The sequence below is a fragment of the Apus apus genome, chromosome 3 (assembly GCF_020740795.1).
Source record: "Apus apus isolate bApuApu2 chromosome 3, bApuApu2.pri.cur, whole genome shotgun sequence".
NCBI lineage: Eukaryota > Metazoa > Chordata > Aves > Apodiformes > Apodidae > Apus > Apus apus.
Genome location: NC_067284.1, coordinates 68,010,310 through 68,029,988, shown reverse-complemented (window position 1 = coordinate 68,029,988; position 19,679 = coordinate 68,010,310). Strand labels below are relative to the sequence as shown.

Sequence of the window (19,679 nt, the reverse complement as noted above, 5' to 3'; positions counted from 1 at the left end):
CCCCTACCACTTCTGATATGGAAACATTTATGGCTAGAGAGCAGTCCTGACTTGGGGGTGGTAGTAGCTGAGAAGCTCGACATGAGCCACCAATGTGTGCTGGAGCCCAGAGAGCCAATTGCATCCTGGGCTGCATTAAGAGAAGTGTGGCCAGCAGGGCCAGGCCCCACCTGGAATACTGCGTACAGTTCTGGTGCCCTCAGCACAGGAAAGAGATGGAGCTGTTGGAGAAGGTCCAGGGAAGGGCAACCTAGATGATCCAAGGCCTGGAGCACCTCTGCTATGAAGACAGGTGGAGAGAGTTGGGGCTGTTCAGCCTGGAGAAGAGAAGGCTCCAGGGAGACCTTATAGCACCTTCCAGTACCTGAAGGGGCTACAGGAAAGATGAGGAGGGGCTTTTCATCAGAGAGGGTAGTGACAGGACAAGGAGTAATGGTTTTAAACTGAAAGAGGGGAGATTTAGGTTAGACACCAGGAACAAATTCTTCACCATGAGGGTAGGAAGGCACTGGAATAGGTTGCCCAGGGAGGTTGTGGAAGCCCCCTCCCTGGAAGCGTTCAAGGCCAGGCTGGATGAGGCTTGTGCAGCCTGGTCTAGCGTGAGGTGTCCTTGCTCACAGCAGGGAGGATGGAACCTGATGATCTTTAAGGTTCTTTCCAACCTTAACCATTCTATGATTCTGTGATTCTATAATCTGTGTCCTTTCTAATGAGAGCTCTAATAGGCAATGCTATCTATCAGAAATTAACAGCTGTATAGTGAACCAAAGCCTTATTTTGCCATTTGTTGTGTTTATGGTATGCACAATAGAGACTGTGTATCTATTAGATCCAAGCACAATAAGTACAACCAAAGAAAATAATCTCACCTGTTTAAGAAATAGAAGCACATGAAATAATTTTGAAAAAAATTAACTTTATTTTTGCCACACACACACACACAAAATGGGAAAAGACACCTAATAATCTCTGTAGAGAAATGCTGCTTCTGGTATCTGTCTACATTTCTGAAAGACATCTTGGCTGCTGGAAAGATTTTATAAAAAAATCCAATGAAATAAATTCAGTAAAGTAATTCCAAACACAACCAGACCTTTGCAAAAATCACTGAGAGTCACTACAGGCTTCTGCATCCATTTTATCATACAAAACAAAAATGCAGGTAGGAGGAGGGAAGGAGAAAACTGGAGGTGAAAGTAACTGGTACCAAGAAAACTACTTTTTCTCATACAAAATGAACACCATTGTAGAGTAACTTTAAGGAACTAACTCACTTCAATAGGACAGTTGTTCAGAGTATAATTACTTCATTATCCAATGATAAAATAAAAGGTTTAACTTTAAAATGCATAGAATCCTTTTAAATACTTCTTTTGTATCACAGCCAGGTAGTCCACAGTTTTTACAGAAAAGATAAAGCTGCTCAGAAGTGCTCATAATGTATGCAGACATTTTAAACCAGAGTATGGTTTCAATTTTGCTCTTCCAATTGTTTTTCTCTTAAAAAAAGTGTAAAAACTATCAAATATGCAATTTTGAAAAATAACCCTTTATTTCATATGGCTCCATTATTTCCAAACCATACAGTACCCCAGGTGGATAATTATTTTGTGTGATTGTATCAGATCACAACAAAACCTCCAGCCGACTGTCGAGAGAACACACCCAGCTGTGGCCTCACAATTTGGAAATCCGAGTTTTAAGTACCTTTGGTCCCAAAATTTTAGGTCAAGGCAAAGTGGAGCAGTTGAATCCTGTCACACACAGTGATCGGTATCTGTATTATCTTGTACAAACAGGTGAAAAAAGTTAAAAGCACTTTATGGCAGTGTTGGACAGAAAAAAAAAGTCACGTCATCTGCAAAACAAGTGAGTAATGAACAAGTACCACAGTGATCGTTGTGTTTTCACCGCAATAAGATGCATCTTATTTTTTGATGCTGGGGATGGAGGAGGGAGAAGGAAGCTTTTAATTTTCCAGTGAGCACAGCTTTTCAAATTCTGATGGGAGCAACTTAAATCTGTTTAAAAAAAATCCCTCCTGCAAGAGACACCGTTGATGAGAAGCAAGGAAGTCGACTCACCAAGGAGCGCTGAAGAAACCACTGCTCGTAGTGAATGGGCAGGTGCTCTTCATGCCATGGAATGCAAAGAGCAGGAATGCTAAAACATTAGGACTTGGATTGTTTCAACTGTAACAACTTGTTTATGAACAGTTAAGCATGGAAATGCACAGATGTTCTGTGTGCAGCCCTGGCAGAGAACCGCCTTTATTAAACTGCCATCTTCTCATTTCTGTGTGCAGCAGCTTTCTATTAGCAGGGGGGTGGGTTGGGTAATTTTTTCACTCTGTATCACATTACACATTCTTCCATCACATTTCTCTTAATATAAATTCAAGTTTGTATTAACGAACCATTTTGTGATCAGCCGTATGGGTTATTAACATAATTGCCTATCAAACACAATTTGCCCACGACAACTGTCCTGCTGGCCAACTGCCAGAAGCTGGAACCGAACTGCAGCCGACAGGAATTCACCTTCTACAGACTAGCCTGCTAAGCTCCATGGAGTCTTGACCAGCATGGTCTTTTTAGCACAGAATCTCCTGTATCTTGTATACTTCTCATGTTTTTCCCTCAGTAAGAAAAACATCTTTTATCCAAGTTACTCTCTTTCATGAAGCAGCATCCAAAGTTCAAGCTGGGAGGGTACTTGGGAGTTTCTTAACAACAGTTTCATTCTATTGTCATCTACAGCAACTCAGCCGTAAGGAAACACAACATCAGGCTCTCTTCACGTCCTCCAGTGCTGGCATGAGAGAAGCCCAAGACCTAATAACTGTTTTCACACCCTACCAAAACAACAATCAGTGCTTGAAAACAAATGTTTTGCAATAATAAGAGCTATGGAGGAACAAAGTGAAAATAAACAGGACCAGAAAAATTGAGTGATCACCTGAAACATTATTGCGCGTTACTAATTTCTTCAGGCAGCATGTGAACACTCACTACAGACTGCAATCCACTGGGGAAAAAAAAATATACTGCATTTGAAAAAACAGTACGCTCTGACATGGAGTTCACAGGGTCTATCAAGAACAACCTCCTGATGTGAGTTACTGCTGTGCAATCTGCTTATATAAACTTCCCTTTTTATATCACTCCAGTCTGTCCTAGCTCAAAACCAGCTGTACTCTGGGCACCTGGTGGAGGACAGAAACGAGTAGTTTCTCATCTGCATTTTGCAGTTTTGAGAGTCCATTTACGCCCACGTGCTGCAGACATATTCACTTCCATGGTAATGGCACTGGGCTGCCCCAAAACTCTCCCATAAAAGGGCAGATTAAATACATTCATTCCATCAGCTGTACTTTAGTAAGAGCAACAGGAAAAATAAAATAAATACGCCCCAGACTGCCTCCCTTTCAGGGCATATCGCTTGTAAATGGATTTTAGATTACTCTGGAATTCAGGTGCAGGACTGGATGTAAAGAGATGGGATTCAGAGGCAGTATGTTACCTAACAGATTAGGCTGTAGGCAACCACCAGCCTCAGCCTCCCAGCTGCAGTGGTTCTTTTCAGTCAATGAGGAGAACTTACTGTGGTGTCTCGTTTTGCAACTGTCCCGCTCAGCTACCTTAGGATAAAACAACTGCTTTTGAGGGGACAGGGGTAGCATATTTGACTAGGTATTTTTCTGTTAAATCTGGAAAATGGGCATTGCCTCATATTTAGTGTGCTCTTAGTTCCCCCCCAGAGGAAACACTGGCTAGGTTTTGTATTCTGTGCATCACCTGCTGCGATTTGTGTAGCAGGAAAGGGAGAGACAAAGGGGATCAATATTGCTTACTCAGAGCCAGAAGTACTGAGGGCTTACTTTGTTCTCAGTAAAATTACTCTGTAAAAGGCAGTTTGCCAACATCTGAAGTTCTGGCTCTCCTGCTTGTATTTAGAGAGATTAGTTTTATTTTAGGAACAGCTCTCTCAAATCTGCGCATAATCACATAAACACAATGCCAACTAGACCTGCCAGAAGTCAGGCTGTACATCACTGACATCCTCTCAGAAGTATCCTTTTGCACATCTGGAAGTGTCTTCTGTCCCAGTTTGCCTTTAAATTCACTCTGCCTTCTTCCAGTACAATTTTAGCACAGTGGTGAACTAATTCATTCTGCCCTCCATGTAGCTATTCAGAGTATTTACCACACCTTTTTTTTTCTTTTTTTCAGTAGTAACTTCCTATAGATTTATGACAGCAATTATACTATTTTATTTCAAGAAACTAGTTTTTCTTCTATTATTCCTTAGCAAAATATTAAGATGGTTGGCATTGAATTATTTAAACTCTCCCACAAGTATATTTAGCACTGTTGCAACTAGCGGGGGAGAAAAAGGCCTCTAGAAACCACTCAAAGGTCACCTTGGTTGGACTGCAGTATACAAAATACAAAGGTGGCTAAAAATCACCAGCAGCACCAGCAGACCTTCAGAAACAGCTAGATTTGCTCTGGCTTCCAATGTGTGACAGATAAAGCTTTCCCCAGCCCCTAAGTTTTATGTGTTTCCTTCACTGTATTTTCACCTTTAAAAGTGCATTTTGAAAAGCGGTAATGATCCTTGAGAGGCATTCTGAACACCATGGGAAAAGAAACCAAGTGACTTTATATTTTCCAAGTCTCCTCATAATATGAGATAATGGGAGCACAGGGAATTTGGAGAGCTGATGGTAAGACCACAGCAGGGATGGGCTGATTCATCAGATGTGGACAGCTCTTAATCACACGATGATGCTGCAATGCTTTTTTGAGGACTGATTCCTCACAAAACACACCCGACGCTGGATCTCATTCGGGTCTTGGTTTTAGATCAATGTGTCTGATACAACTGCTGACTGACTGCGTAGCTGCAACGATGCTGCCACCAGCTCTGTCAAGTATCTTTGACTCCAGCACAATGAGTTGCAATCAAGTAGGAGTTTGTGCAAATGAGGAATCTCTACCACACCGACGCTGTACAGACTACTGAAGAGACAAGTTGCTGAATTTTCTGAGCTCTAACTACAATGCCAAGAAATACTTGAGGTGACAGGGCTTTCTTGTCACAGACATTCTTCTACAGTGGTTGTATGATTGCACCTTTTGTCCAAATGCTGAATTTGCTTAAGTGTGGGTGAGAGTATACATTTTTAAAAATACAGACAATTCTTAAAATAATACATCATCAGGTCACTATGAGACTGATCTTCACTTTTAGCGGAGTTTAAAATTCCCCCAAAGAGAGGTAAAGAGTCTGTCCAGTATTTTCCTTTACTCTTGAATATTCACATTTGCACAGACAACATGATACTCATTTGCAAGAGCCTGGATTCCCATTGTGTCCTCAGGTCCCTTTCGACTTTTAAAATAGGCAATGATAAAAATACTGAAGGATGCAGTACCACATACCGCCTGACAAAAACGCAAGTGATTGGATGCCGACCAGCCACAGGTTGCTGAGGGTCATCTCCCGAGAAATAGCTTTTGCTTGACCCTGTAGTGGAGGAAAAGCTCCTAAAAGAGAAAAGAAAAGACATTTAATGCTTCTGCAGCAGGGATGACAGTTGTCATGCATGATTCTTTACTGTCACTGTTTGTTCCAGCAACAGTGTCCACAGTTAGTTGGTTACTTCTGTATTATGCCATTAAAGTTTCCAAAATCCTTTGGCATGATCAGTTATCTTTGAGAAAATTAAAAAACAAACCACAACAACCAACCCTTTTCTTTATTATTAAGAAAAATGTTAATTTCATTTGGATATAAACTTTAAGCATGAACTTCAAAGCCTTTCTTAAAAGCAGCCATCCTCAACCTCTGCAGGGAGATCTGACTGTCAAAGAAGTTCCCTGTGTTATTTTTGAAGTTATGTTAATGTCCAATAAGATCAAACTGAATGGACACCATATAGAAGTTTACAACTGTTTGGTAATGATTTGGTACACTGTGAAAAAGCAATACACACACACTCTGAAGATTCCCTTCAATAGATCTGTACATACATGTGCAGTTTGGTTTTTTTTTAAACAGTAGTTTTGATATGTTGACTGAAGACTGTAATTTGCTCTTCAGTATTCCAGAAAGACTTTTTTTTTCAAATGTTTGTTTAGCAGAGAAAGACTGGCAGGAGACAGAGTGACACAGTAAAAAAAAAAATTAATTTTTCCCTATTTTTCCCTTTTTTGACTTACAACACTAAATTATGCGAGTCTGAATATGTCAGAGGATACGCGAGTCTGAATAGGTCATAAGGAAATAGCTGGAGTATATTTAATCAGCATATTATGTAATTTGCATTATGTTTTACTGAGATGCACAAAGCCTAGATGATATTGTTGTTAATCCTGAACAGTGGCTATAAACACTCTAAATATACCAGAGAAGATGATGTACTTGCTGCAGCATTATGGAGTCGCAGCTACTCAGAGAAGAACAAGAGATGAATGATTCAAACAGTAAAGATTTAGCGGTGTCAATTCTGAATCTTGGAACCCAACAATTTGGGCAACCAAATAGCATCAGCAACTTATCTCAGCATCTATGCTGTCACTGGGGGGATTGCAAAGCTTTTCTTCCACTTGTAATGAAAAAAAAACCTTAAAAAAAAACTCCCTATAAAAAAAAAAAAAAGCCTTTGATGAGTCCCATCCTCCTCTCTCACTGATGTATTTTCACACGTGGGTGGATTTACCACACCATTTATTCCCCAGTAATTCTCACTGCTAACCATCCATTTGTCCACTGTGTGCTATATTTGTTCTTCCATGGCCCATTTGTTTTCGTGTACCAACACTGACCTTTGCTTTAAATAACTTTCCTCTTTCCTTGGTCCTGATACCAACTGTCTTTTCCCCTTTCTCTTCTCCCAGGCCAACTTGCATCTCACAGAGAAAATGACCCTTCACTTTCCTAATTGAGACAAGCCAAGTACTTTTAGATGTCCTTCACAAAAACGACTCCTCCTTCCCTTCATCATCTTAGCACCTATTAGCTGTCCCTCCTCCCAGTTCAATTCATATTTCTTGAATGGGATGACAGAGGAGGCAGAATTTCCAGATGAGGTTTCAGATTTGGTATGATGAAGAGTATTTCTGTAGCACTGGTAAAAACCCTCTCCTGCTGCCCTGCAGGATGACATCGCTGACTTTTTCAGTTGCATCACACCAGCTGGCTTATGATCAAAGTGAATGAGGAGCACGGTGACCTCAGTATAGAATTACTCATTTCCAACTGATAAGCTCCTAGTTTATAGGGTTTTTTAAAAAAAATTAGTTTCCAAGTGCTTCTGCATTGCTAAATGTAATCGCATTTGTGTTACTGCAGTGCTCAAGGTTACCCTGCTGAAGACCAGAGAAATCATCAACTTGCCAAGAGAAGCTTTACACTAGATGCTAAAATTGCATTGTGTATATGTGCCGATATTAACTGCGAACAGCTAATTTTATAAATGAAATGTGTAAAATGCACCTGTAAGAAAGGATGGGACAGTTTCATAGCCTAATTTTAGCCTTTTTTTTTTTTTTTTTTTTTTTAAGTAGTCTACTATTACAGGTTTTCCCCAAATTCGCTGAAGTTCTTAACACTCGGGAATACAGCAAGAAGGAAAAGGTGTTTTAGGCTTTGTTTCTTCCTCTTCCCACATACAAAGCTGGCTCTTGAACTGGCTTCAGGGATTCCCCTCACATGAGGCCTCAGGACTTTTCCAGGGGGTTTCCAAAAACTGTAACAGCACTTTTGCAGTAAGCCAAGAAAAGCAATGCAAGCAAGTTCTTAACTGGCATAAATGGTGCTAACTTTACATTATGCTAATTTATGCTTATTAAGGTCCTATGTCATAGCATTTACATTTAAAACATGTCTTATTAATTCATACTGATTATGCTGGCAAATTATAACCAATTATACTATTTTGGAAGAGCATTTCAGTGAATATACATGATTAGATTAATTAAACTCTCTGAAATGCTGGTCTAGTTAGATTTTTTGGGGTATGACTTATTTTAATGGTCGTTGTGAAATAATGTCTCAGTAACAAGAATTCCTTACCTCCTATTGACTAGATTTGCAGTTGTAAGCAAATCCACAAGCTTATTTGTCTAATAAAGTCCAATATATGCATTTGGATTCAATTTACATAGCAGGGTCTGACTGTTGCTATGAATGATGGATGCGTGACAGCAGTATTTCATAAAGCAAAATACAGCTCTGGGTTGTTAGAGTATTCTATTAATCATTTGAAGCACTACCTTTGATAAAGATAAATTAAGCACTCAAGCCAATTTAAAGCAGTCTTTGCAATAAATCATCTAATAGAAGTATCATCCTTGTTTAACTTAATAGTAACTCCAGAATATTAAACTCAGATGATGCAAGGGACTTCCCCTCCACATACTTCCACATATTCCCCTCCACACCACTCCTCCCCTACAACTGTGCTACTTGCTAATGAAGAGATTAATTTTCTTTGGAGACAAGCTGCATTATTCCAGCTGGAGTCTTCCTACTCAGTCTGTGTTTCATAAACTTCCTTTCTTGTATGTCTAAATAAAACCCTGCTTCTTCCTCTCTGGGTTTTCTTTTATTTATTTTGATTAGTTCCTCTGTTTCATATTCTGAGCACACACACACCTGCTGGAAAGCAGATGACTTCAGTAACAACTGGATAACAACAACAAAAAAACCTCGAGGAAACACTTTTCCAGCTATAGTTTCAAAGTATTTACCTGATATTTTAAACCACGTTTGCAAGTACCCCTTCAGAAATGTTACTAATGCCCTAAGTTTATTTATAGTTTATTAGTATTATAGATTTATTATTATAGAACCCACTGAGCACTGCAAGTATATTGTGACAGAAGTGATCCCCAGCACCTCGTGACAAGGAGGTACCCAGAGCACAGGGCTGCACATCAAGGCTCCAGACACTTTACGCCTTGTAATTCTTGCAGATCCTTCCAACCACAGCATCTCTCTGTCCAGCTTCACAGGAAACAGAAGAGGACCACAGCTTTGGATTAGACCTGCAGACTACCTGGAGCAGTTTTCTCTGACAGTACAAGTGCTAAATACTGGAGAAGGAAGATACTACATAGTCACACTAAGCAGATAAAATAATGTGCCTCATGTAAGACTGTTACTAATTCCCCTTTAATCGACTTGCTCATTTCAAATCCTGAAGGTTTTATATCCCCTCCAAAACTAATACATGCTCTGAATACTTTTACTATGCATGTAAATGTTCACTGCCTCTTTGAATCTTGCTAAATTATTCCAAATTAATGAAATGTGAGGCAGCAAGTTTCATGGCTGAAGTATTCATTACTGCAGAAAAAAGACGATTTCCCTCAATCAATTTTGAATGTGCCAGCTTCCAAACACTATCCTATCCTAATGTAACCCAGGTAATTTACCTTTCCCTGATAATTTCTTAAAGTTTTGGTTTGTTTGTTTCATTTATTTTATTTATTTTGGTTTTTTGGTGGTGTTTTTTTGTGTTGTTTTTTCCCACCTAAAACACCTGCAAGTCCTGAGGGAGCTGGCAGATGTTATTGCTGGGCCACTTTCAATAAACTTTGAAAGGTCATGGAGAACAGGAGAGATGCTTGAGGATTGGAGGAGGGCCAGTGTCACTCCAGGTTTCAAAAAGGGTAAGAAGAAGGATCCAGGGAACTACAGGCTGGCTAGTCTCATCTCTGTCCCTGGGAAGGTGATGGAACAAATTGTTCTGGATGTCATCTCTAAACATGTTGAAGAACAGGAAGTTATTAAGAGTGGTCAGCATGGATTTACCAAGAGTAAGTCACACTTGACCAATCTGCTGGCCTTCTATGATGACATAGGTGGTTGTCTGAATGAGGGGAGAGGAACAGATGTCATCTACCTTGACTTCAGCAGGGCTTTTGAAACTGTCTCCCATAGCATCCTCATTAGGAAACTCAGGCAGTGCGGGCTAGATGAGTGGACAGTGAGATGGATTGAGAGCTGGTTCTGTGACAGAACTCAGAGGGTTGTGATTAATGGGACAGGGTCAAGTTGGAGGCCTGTAACCAGTGGTGTCCCCCAGGGGTCATTACTCAGTCTGGTCTTGTTCAACATATTCATCAATGACCTGGACGAGGGGATAGAGTGTATCCTTATCAAGTTTGCTGATGATACCAAACTGGGAGGAGTGGCTGACACTCCAGAGGGCTGTGCTGCCATTCAGCATGACCTGGACAGGCTGGAGAGATGGGCAGAGAAGAACCTAATGAGGTTCAACAAGGGCAAGTGTAGGGTCCTGCAGCTGGGGAGGAAGAACCCCATGCACCAATACAGGTTAGGGGTGGACCTGCTGAAAGCAATTCTGAGGGGAAGGATCTGGGAGTCCTGATAGATAGTAAATTACCCATGAGCCAGCAATGTGCCCTTAAGGCCAAGAAGGCAAATGGAATCCTGGGATGCATAAGGAACAGTGTGGCCAGTAGGTCGAGAGAGGTCATTCTCCCCCTCTGCTCTGCCCTGGTGAGGCCACATCCAGAATACTGCATCCAGTTCTGGGATCCCCAGTTCAAGAGAGACAGGGAACTATGCGAGAGAGTCCAGTAGAGGGCAACAAAGATGACTGGGGGACTGGAGCATCTCCCTTATGAGGAAAGGCTGAGGGAGCTGGGACCCTTCAGCCTGGAGAAGAGAAGGCTGAGGGGAGAACTTATTAATGCCTACAAGTATCTCAAAGGCAGGTGCAAGGAGGATGGAGCCAGACTCTTTTCAGTAGTTCCCAGGGACAGGACAAGGGGCAACAAGCACAAGGTGGAACATAGGAAATTCCATTGAAATATGAGGAAAATCTTGTTTATGGTGATGGTGACAGAGCACTGGGACAGGCTGCCAAGGGAGGTTGTGGATTCACTTTCTCTGTAGATATTAAAGACCCAACTGGATGCAGTCCTGAGTGATGTGTGATCCCGTTTTAACAGGGGAGTTGGACTAGATGATCTCTAGAGGTCCCTTCCACCTCTGACAATTCTATTAAAAGTATTTATGATTATATCAATTGTATTTTTGTTAAGAATGCATATGTGTACTTAAGGCACCTTGAGATCCTTGTAAGAAAAGACATTAAAAAAGCACAACTCTCTTTGCTAGGTATCATCCTACCTGTTTCATAGAAATGTGTCAAGAGATCCTCCTTCTCAATGAATCGTTCATATAGCCAGTTTGTAAGAGCTTCAGGCTCTGCAGGTACATCTTTCACTGGAAAAATCCTACCAAAGAAGCAAACATAATTAAACCTAGGAAATGCATTCTGTATGTGAAGAACAAAACTCCTCCCTTCTGCCCCAGCCCATCCCAAAACACAGAGAACAAGAGTCTGGTATAAATCTAACTGCATGGTTCGTTCTTCTCTCTGATTCACAGATCACACAGGTATTAAGTATACAAAACTGGAATATTCCAAAGTGTACAAAACTGGAATATTCCAGGTTACCAGCCAGACATAAGTATTATTAGCTTCTATCTAATGCATTTGATAAAAGCTACTATTGCTGCAGCTTTTTAAAGCACAATACCACCACAGTATATTACCATCCTTAAAAAATACAAACCAAGAAGCTATGAAGTTCATGCACTGAAACAGAAAGAAATAAAAGACTGAGAAGGTTCATCCATGGTTTTGAAGAAACAGTTCTTCAACAGACAGAAGCCACACAGCGACATCACTAAGTACCAACAGCTCTTCTGTATCGCAGAAAAAGAGTCTTCTGTGCATTTCAAAGGATGCCAGTATCTTTGAAATTTCTAAAGCAGGTTTTACACTGAAAACTGACCACCTCAGTAAGTGCACTCAAATATTGCTTCTCTATTTTAAAAACCCCAATGGAAGAACTACCAATGTTTTGGTACTTCTATACTGAATACTAGGTCAGCTTAGAAAATCAGATATCCCAGGGCAAAATTCATTTGAGTTACACACATACAGAATCCGCCCATGCCCGAGTGGATTTTTTTTCAAAATAGAATTTCAAGTCTTACATTTTTTGTGAAATCTCCTCAGTAGGCCCTACGTGGCTTTTGATATACAGAAGAACTTGTATATCTGCTGTGTTTCACTGAGAGGCCAACACAGAAGAGATCTGCGTATCAGTCTAGCCTGAAAAATTCATACTCTGAAATATAAGACCTTCACTGCAGGTTCCTCTTTTCAGCTGAGCTCCCATTTGCCCTGTTACCTATATCATGCTTCTATTTTCATTAGTGGATTTCTCATTTCCTGTTAAACATAGTCTCAATTGATTATGCTGAGAAGAACACAAAATAACACCACAATCAAGTGGAAGTGTCTGAGCAGATCTGGGAATGTAAGACTACAGAATTAAGACACTTCTGAAGAATGTTTTTGTTGCTGTTACTGTTTCCATTGTTACCAAGTCATGTGTAACTCCTTCTTTCAGTTTGCTGCATGGAAAAATAAGCTGTAAGTCGAGGACAAAAAGCAGAAAAGCATTGTTCTAATGAGTGAATTAAAAATAATGGTACTTTGGTAGATGGAGATAACTCCAATGTAAGGAGACCAACAATTTTGTTTTCCAACTATGGCATCAACATGAACTCACATATTTCTGTAGCCTTTGTAGCACTTCTACCTGTGTCTTTTTCACACTGCCAAGTCTTCTGTGCTCTAGCAAAGCCAGTCTCAGCAATCGGAAATTAGCAACTGTTACCTCAGCTAACATACAGTTTGAAGAAAAGTCTTTGGCCAAAGACAAATATTATGAAATAGCTGGTGGTCCAGTAAATAGCTCGAGTCTTCAGCATGCATATTAAGAACAATGACAAAGTCAGGTAATAAAGAACTACTTTGTCTTGAAGCCCAGATATTGTACAGCAGATTAAAATTAAACCTTGTCGAGACAAGTAAAAAACACACCCACAAGGAAAGGACCATTTTTTAGGGTTGAGGGTATAACACTAAGACAGACTTACTCTCTGTTCCCAAACACAACTGAGTTGCCAAGCCCTATTTTTACCCTCTTCTGCCTATCTGGTGTGAAGAGATAAAAGGCCTCAGCAACGGAATATTGTGTTTCACAGTACATTTCTGAAGGACAGATGCTTGCTTACGCAAGTCTGAAGATGGTTCAGAACTAAGAGAATGTGCGTGTGGGCTCAGGACAGAAGTCTAGGATTACCTGGCTTGACACACAGTTTCCACTGTAAGCTGCAGAGATTCTTCACTTCCACCTTCACTTCTGGGTTACCTAACTCTACAGCTCAGTAACCTAGGTAAGCCTGGTATTTTTCCAAGAATGTACCTACTAGTCTAAAAACATTCTCAGAAGAGCTTACTCACTAGAAGCAATTTATGACCTGGCACTTTAATGGAGTAGCAAAGTAGCATAAGAAATATCAATATTGTGAGAGACTAATGGAAGGCAGCACACCACTTTTCCTCCTTGAATCCATTCAAGCTCTTGCATGAATCAATACAGCACCAGAATACTGCAATCTCTGGATATAAACTCCGCTTCTTAGAAGTCTAAGAAGCGATCACTGTTACACCCATTTTGAATGAATATTAATGCATGGTGGAAAACAACTGGTTTTCCAATAAAGCTACAATGTCTGTCACAATTTTAAAATGGTAAGTGCTGGTGTATTTAAAAGCATTTTCAAAAATATTTTTAGATTACCCTGAGATTTTTTTTTTCTTTACCAGCAGAATATTCTTATTAATGACTGAGCCCTTCCTGTATTAGATAAGGTGAAGCTAAACACAAAAAACCACAACCCCCATATTTATATTAAACATACTGGCACTATGATCATTCTCTGCCCATCAGAGGGCTTCTTTAGCACCTGTGTTTTAAACGAACATTCTCTTTAAGGAGACTGGGTTCAGGAAAGGTAACTGAGAAAGTCTAATGTTACAAAACGTGGGCAGAAAGCCTGTACTCTGACTGGAGCAGGGTCATCCCCAGCCATCGGCTGTGAGGCCTGCCAGGTCTACTATTAAAAGACACAGGAAATAGCTTCTTCTTTTCAGTGACGTAGGCAAACAGTTGTCAGTGTGGGCACAGCATGAGAATCCTCTCTCTACCCCACCTCTGGGTATCCAGCATCAGGAATGCCACTAAAGCAAACACTTTGCTGATCTCATCAGGGAAATAACAGTGATGTTACCACATAGAACTATCCCGACAAGGAACGAGGTCAACATGTAACAACTGAAGCTTCTAGATTCTCTTGGGCACTTGAATCTTCCTAGCTTTTGGACAGAACTAACCTCACATTGCATGAAAATAAGTCTTTGTTCTTGGTGTGGCAAACATGGAATTTAGTCGTACTGGATTTGACAACTTGACCAGAAAATGTAAGCGGAATGGAAATACCTCCTTTTTTCACTTCTCATCAAGGGAACAGCTGCTTTGCTATCATCAGGTGGAGGTGGGGAGGGGGCTAAACGTCAGTGAAAGCAGTGCCACTACAGGCTGCATCCTGAGAAGCCAAAAGTGGTGGTGGAAGTAAAGATAATCTGATGGCAGTCTGCAAAACTGTCTCAGTAATGAAGCAGCATCTTCTAGCTGGAGGTTACCTATCTGCAGCTGCAAGCTGACAACAGCCACAGACACTCCAGGTAGCAATCTGAGGGACAGCATCTTTCTTAAATCACTACACAAATGTGTTTCTATGTCCCAAATATATTAACATAAATGACAGTCCAGGGAAGAAGAAAGGATTTTTTTAAAAAAGGGATGTAACTGCCAAAGACTTGTTAGCAAATGTGAGAAATCGTGAGGACTTGCCTACTGACAGGCCACTCCTCAAACAATCCCAAATAATTTTCAGAAATATGTCATTTTCAGAAACTTTTAATCTCTTTCAAATGGTCCTTATTGGACGAAAAACCCTCTAATTCTGTACTAAAATTTTAAAGTTTATATGCACCACCTTTGAGTACTAATTGCCATTTATCACCTGTCCCACCCTGAATTCAAAGTTCGTTATTATCCCTACACCATCTAAATCATAGTATTTTCTACTGTTTCATTGACTCTTTAAATAAAATTAGCACGATGGAGGTTGTTGGTAGATCTCAGGCCTGACCAAAAATAAGTTACTCGTGTAAAAAAAGCATATTAAGATATGCTGTGAAACTGGATGCCCTTCACAGACAGCAACCACAGTGTATTCCATCTTATTTATAGCTAGGAGACCAGCTCATTTCAATAAATCTGTATCAACGTAGACACACACAAAAAATTAACTTCCTCAGTAGCTGCCAGCTTGTTTCAACAGTGGCACAGTACAAAAAATGGTATGAGAAAAAGAGGTGACAGTATTCATCTGCATCATGGCACAAAGACAGCAGAGTTAGCTGGAAATAGCATGGTACTTCCATGCAGCATAAATGCAGTTCTCTTCTGTGGCAGAAGCAACTACAGCTGGCTCTGACTTTGGGGCCTCTACACCACAATCTCTCTCACACAGTGCAAATGCAGGAGATGGACACAGAAGGGCATGACCCAGCAGGAAACTAACACAAAAAAACCAAACCCACGTCACTCTTGGCTGAGGGGAAGCTGAGCATCCAACAAGCTTCATGCCCGGGGTTTTTTCCATTTTTAACTCTTGGGTTTTGACAACAGCACTGCAGCACATGGGAAATCTTTCCCTTAGAGGGGAACTGACACCAAGTCAGTTAGACTAAAGAAGTGACTGGTGGAAGAAATAGTTTCAAAGCTCAACCCACTGTGGGGAAACAGTGGGAGCTGAAAATAGTAGCTGGTATGTGGTCTTGCTACACAGCCAGGCAACCACTCAGCTTATTTCTGCTGAGGGTAAGTGCAGTGAATCTGGTTTTTGGTCTCTGCACATCACAAAATTACCCAAGCATAAAGCTAAATCATTCTGAGAAGTGGAAACAAACCTTTCCAACAGACTAATTAAAAGGCAGGCTTCATAGTGATGTCTCTAGTTAGTGATGCCTTGCACCTTCCAGCTCCCTTTTTTTTTTTTTTTTTTGGTGCTTATTGCTTTAACAGATGGGTTGAAATTTCCCCAAAAAATCCCCATGCCATTTGACCTGGAAGAAGTTAATTATATATTTTCTTTGAGTACTGTGTTTCAGAGAGCAAACTCAGTTTTTCAGCACTTTTCAATGAGTTTTGAGACAAGTCTGGCAGGGTTAAAAAAATTCTTTGAGATTTAGAATTGTAAGTTTAACACCTTTGTGTTTTGAAGAATCTGCAATTTGGTAATTGTCCTTTTATCTAGAGAAGTTTCTTTGACATCCTAAGGAAAATCAGGCCACAGATAAGCCTAATTATGAACTTCTGAAAAACATTACATTTGTACTGAAAACAGATGAAAAATCAGTGCACTAGAGCACACAGACTACAGCAGAATTTTCAGCAGTTAAAAATTATCCTTCAAATGTATTTCAAATGTAATCTGCCAAGACATTCCCAATTATAAACAACAAGCAAAATTTTATTGCACTAAATGAAGGAAAAGAGGGAATAACAATGATCCAGACATACTTGATACACATTTCAGGAAAATTTCAGGGACATCTATTTAAAATGCAGAAAAATAGAAACAACTCTGACATTTTCCATCTTTGGAAGAAATTTCTGACACTTCCATCTTTTTAAAGACAGAGTCCACTTCACCTTGGGTTGGCCTTTGCTAACTGAGTTAGTTTCAAAGAGTAGAAGAAATGCACCCACTTTACAAGAGGTATCTCAGGGTTCAACACAGCACAGGCTTTTTGAAACCTCAGTCATTGATTTAATCCTTGCCTACACCGATAAGAACGAGTAGTTAATACTCAATTGTTATAAAAATTAAGTATTGCTGAGGAACAATCTAGAATTTGTGATCTGCAGAATACGCCCTGGTGTTCCCAGCTGACAATCCTAGATGATGGCTCTGTTACACCAATGTTTTGGTGTCCACATGGAAGATGAACTGAAAAAAGTAGCTGAGGTTCCTGGTCAAGCCGTAGGGCTATATGGGGCTAATGTAACATCATCCTCCACCCCATGGTGTGGCCAGCTCTCAGGGAGCAACACTGCACAGAAACCTCCCAGAATGCTTTTCAGCACATTAAAAGGCAGCTCTGCATTTTCAAACAGAAGTGCCAGGGATGAGAGGAGGGAGGCTGACATGGCAAGGATCAGCAAGCTGGTCACAAAGTACAGCTGTTTGTAGCAGGCACTGCTTAACCAGCATGAAGGGTTTTGGTGTTTTTCTAGAACTGCTCCTGATTAAGATCTGACACAAACAGGCTTGAGCTGTGACTAGTTTCAGACAAGCGAGGGCACTACCTAGGAGGCACACATGCAAAACTTCTGAGAGACAGTTTTCCACTAATCCTATGGAGCCAGGCTTTCTTCATTGATGTCCAGTGATAGGACAAGGGGCAATGGGTGCAAACTGGAGCACAGGAGGTTCCATGTAAACATCAGAAAAAACTTTACTGTGGGAGTGACAGAGCACTGGAACAGGCTGCCCAGAGAGGCTGTGGAGTCTCCTTTGCTGGAGACATTCAAAACCCGCCTGGACATGTTCCTGTGTGATGTGGTCTATGTGATCCTGCTCTGGCAGGGGGATTGGACTAGATCATCTTTTGAGGTCCCTTCCAACCCTTAAGATTCTGTGACACCTACAATTTCAAAAATGAGCTCCAAGAAATTGCTGTCAGCGACTGAGCTTCAATTATCCGGCTTCCCAATCCTAGAAAAGGTTCAATCAAGTGACAGCAGGGCTGTAAGGTTTTCTTTAACACTGGAAACCCTCTGGGAGAGCATGGTTGTTGACTGCCCTTCCCTCTCAGCCACCACCAACCTCCCAGGTGCTCACTCTGTCTTCACAGGTTCTCAGGGGGACCAGCAACTCTGTTCAAATCATCAATAAATTATTTAAAGTTGTCAAAACCCTGAAGGTGCCCATCACATTAAAGCATTCTGCTAAAAAAAAAAAAAAAAAATCCCTAACAAGTCAAGTCAGGTGATCTGGTGGAAAAAATAATCAGTTGGTGTAATGCCCTTGAGGGGAATTCAACAGAAAAAAATGTGTATAAGCAATACAAAAGGATGATGCAACATGAGTGAATGTATGTAAACACGCTGTTCAGTTCTCTCTGCTAACCCTACCATGGGTAAATATATCCTTTACATAAAGCAGACAAATATTTTTTAAGTCACACAAAAATATGTAAAAACAAATTTTGTCAGAAACACCAAAGGTGAAAATTCACTATATTCACTTCAAACTACAGCCCTAATTCCAGAGACATTCTGATGTCTTAGCACGTCATAGCTAGATAATATGCTAGATCTGGAAACAAAAAGGAAACAAAAGCAATATAACTTATTTGGTATAAAATTATTCTGGGTAGTCAAAGAGAAGAGTTGCCGAAGGACCTGACAATAGTTGCAGATGAAATTAAATACCAGCAAACACAAGGCAAGGAGCACTGTGGAAGGAAAGGGCACCAGCAGTTACACGTGTAAGTTACAGCCTGTAAGATGAGCTATTATTACTTTGGTAAGTGATCCTGAAATCACCGTGGGGAATTCAGGATGTCAGTCAACTCACAAACTACTGATAGCAGAACCAGAAAAGGGACAGACCAAAGTAACAAGGTAATCTGGGAAAGGCTTTTGTGTAAGCAGACATCAAACAGATGAAGACTTGCCAGGCTGGGAGGGAGACCGGGACAGGGAGGCAGGATATGAGAAACCTCTGAAAAATCACTGGCCATGGAGAGCGTCACTGAGGAATGACTCATCCATGGCTGGCAGGACACTGGAAACAGGGTACAACCACTGAAGGCACCAGGTGGAGAAATTAACACAAGCCAAAAGGAAGTGGTCCCAGCTGCCACCCTCAGTAATAGTTACATGTTGTGTCACAGGAGATGGTAGAAGTCTAAGTATAAGCAGGTTAAAAATGGTATTAGATGAGCTCCTGAAGGCCAGCTCCATCAGCACCTCTGAAAAGAGGGGTTCAGATGCAGCACCTGCCTGCCCAGAAGGACCCAGCCCCCGCCTGCCCGGGTGTGGCGGGACGGCGTGCGGGCGCCTTGGCTGCTACCGCCCGGGCACTTGGTTAAACGTGTCTTTTAGAGCTGCTACCCTGCACCCAGCCAAAGCCCTCACAGTTCAGAGGACATGTCTCAACTTGACACGCCAATTTATGAATTACCAGGGCTGGAAATTTAGCCAAAGCTCCAGTTAAAACCAAGACCCTTGGTTCTTATTCCAGAGGTATCCCATCCAACACTCAGCCTTCTGAAACACTGCACTGCATTCCTCTCCTCTGGGGACACAGTTAAAATGCTCTTACAGGGTAAACCATAAGACCTAGAGGTTAGTGAAAAAATAAAATAAATATAAGGGAGGATTGCCCCTGTCTATTAAACCAGTGACTTACACCCTCTGGAAGAAAACAACAAACCTAGACCAAACAATAAATGATTTCTAATGTTTTTTCTTAGAATTTTAGTACTACAAGAACTGTAACATTCAAGTTTAATGCAAGGAAAGTTACATCACCTTCATGCTCCTGCTCAAAAATAGGTTTTGAATACACACATTTAGAAGCAGGAAGTTAATTCAACTTAAGATAACTATCTTTTTTAAAAGAAGTATTTTTGG

At 40.8% G+C, this 19,679-nt stretch overlaps 1 protein-coding gene across 4 annotated transcripts in view; it reads right to left on the bottom strand.

The window, feature by feature from the left end:
- Positions 1 to 896: 896 nt before the first annotated feature.
- Positions 897 to 19,679, bottom strand: part of LPGAT1 (lysophosphatidylglycerol acyltransferase 1) — a 65,451-nt gene continuing 46,668 nt past the window's right edge. For all 4 annotated transcript variants that reach the window (XM_051616075.1, XM_051616076.1, XM_051616074.1 and 1 more), the window contains 2 exons: positions 11,173 to 11,279; positions 897 to 5,552 (listed from right to left, as the gene is read on the bottom strand). In XM_051616075.1, coding sequence (XP_051472035.1) covers positions 5,401 to 5,552; positions 11,173 to 11,279 — 259 coding nt within the window. In that variant the 3' untranslated portion in view covers positions 897 to 5,400. The remainder of the gene's footprint in view (positions 5,553 to 11,172; positions 11,280 to 19,679) is intronic.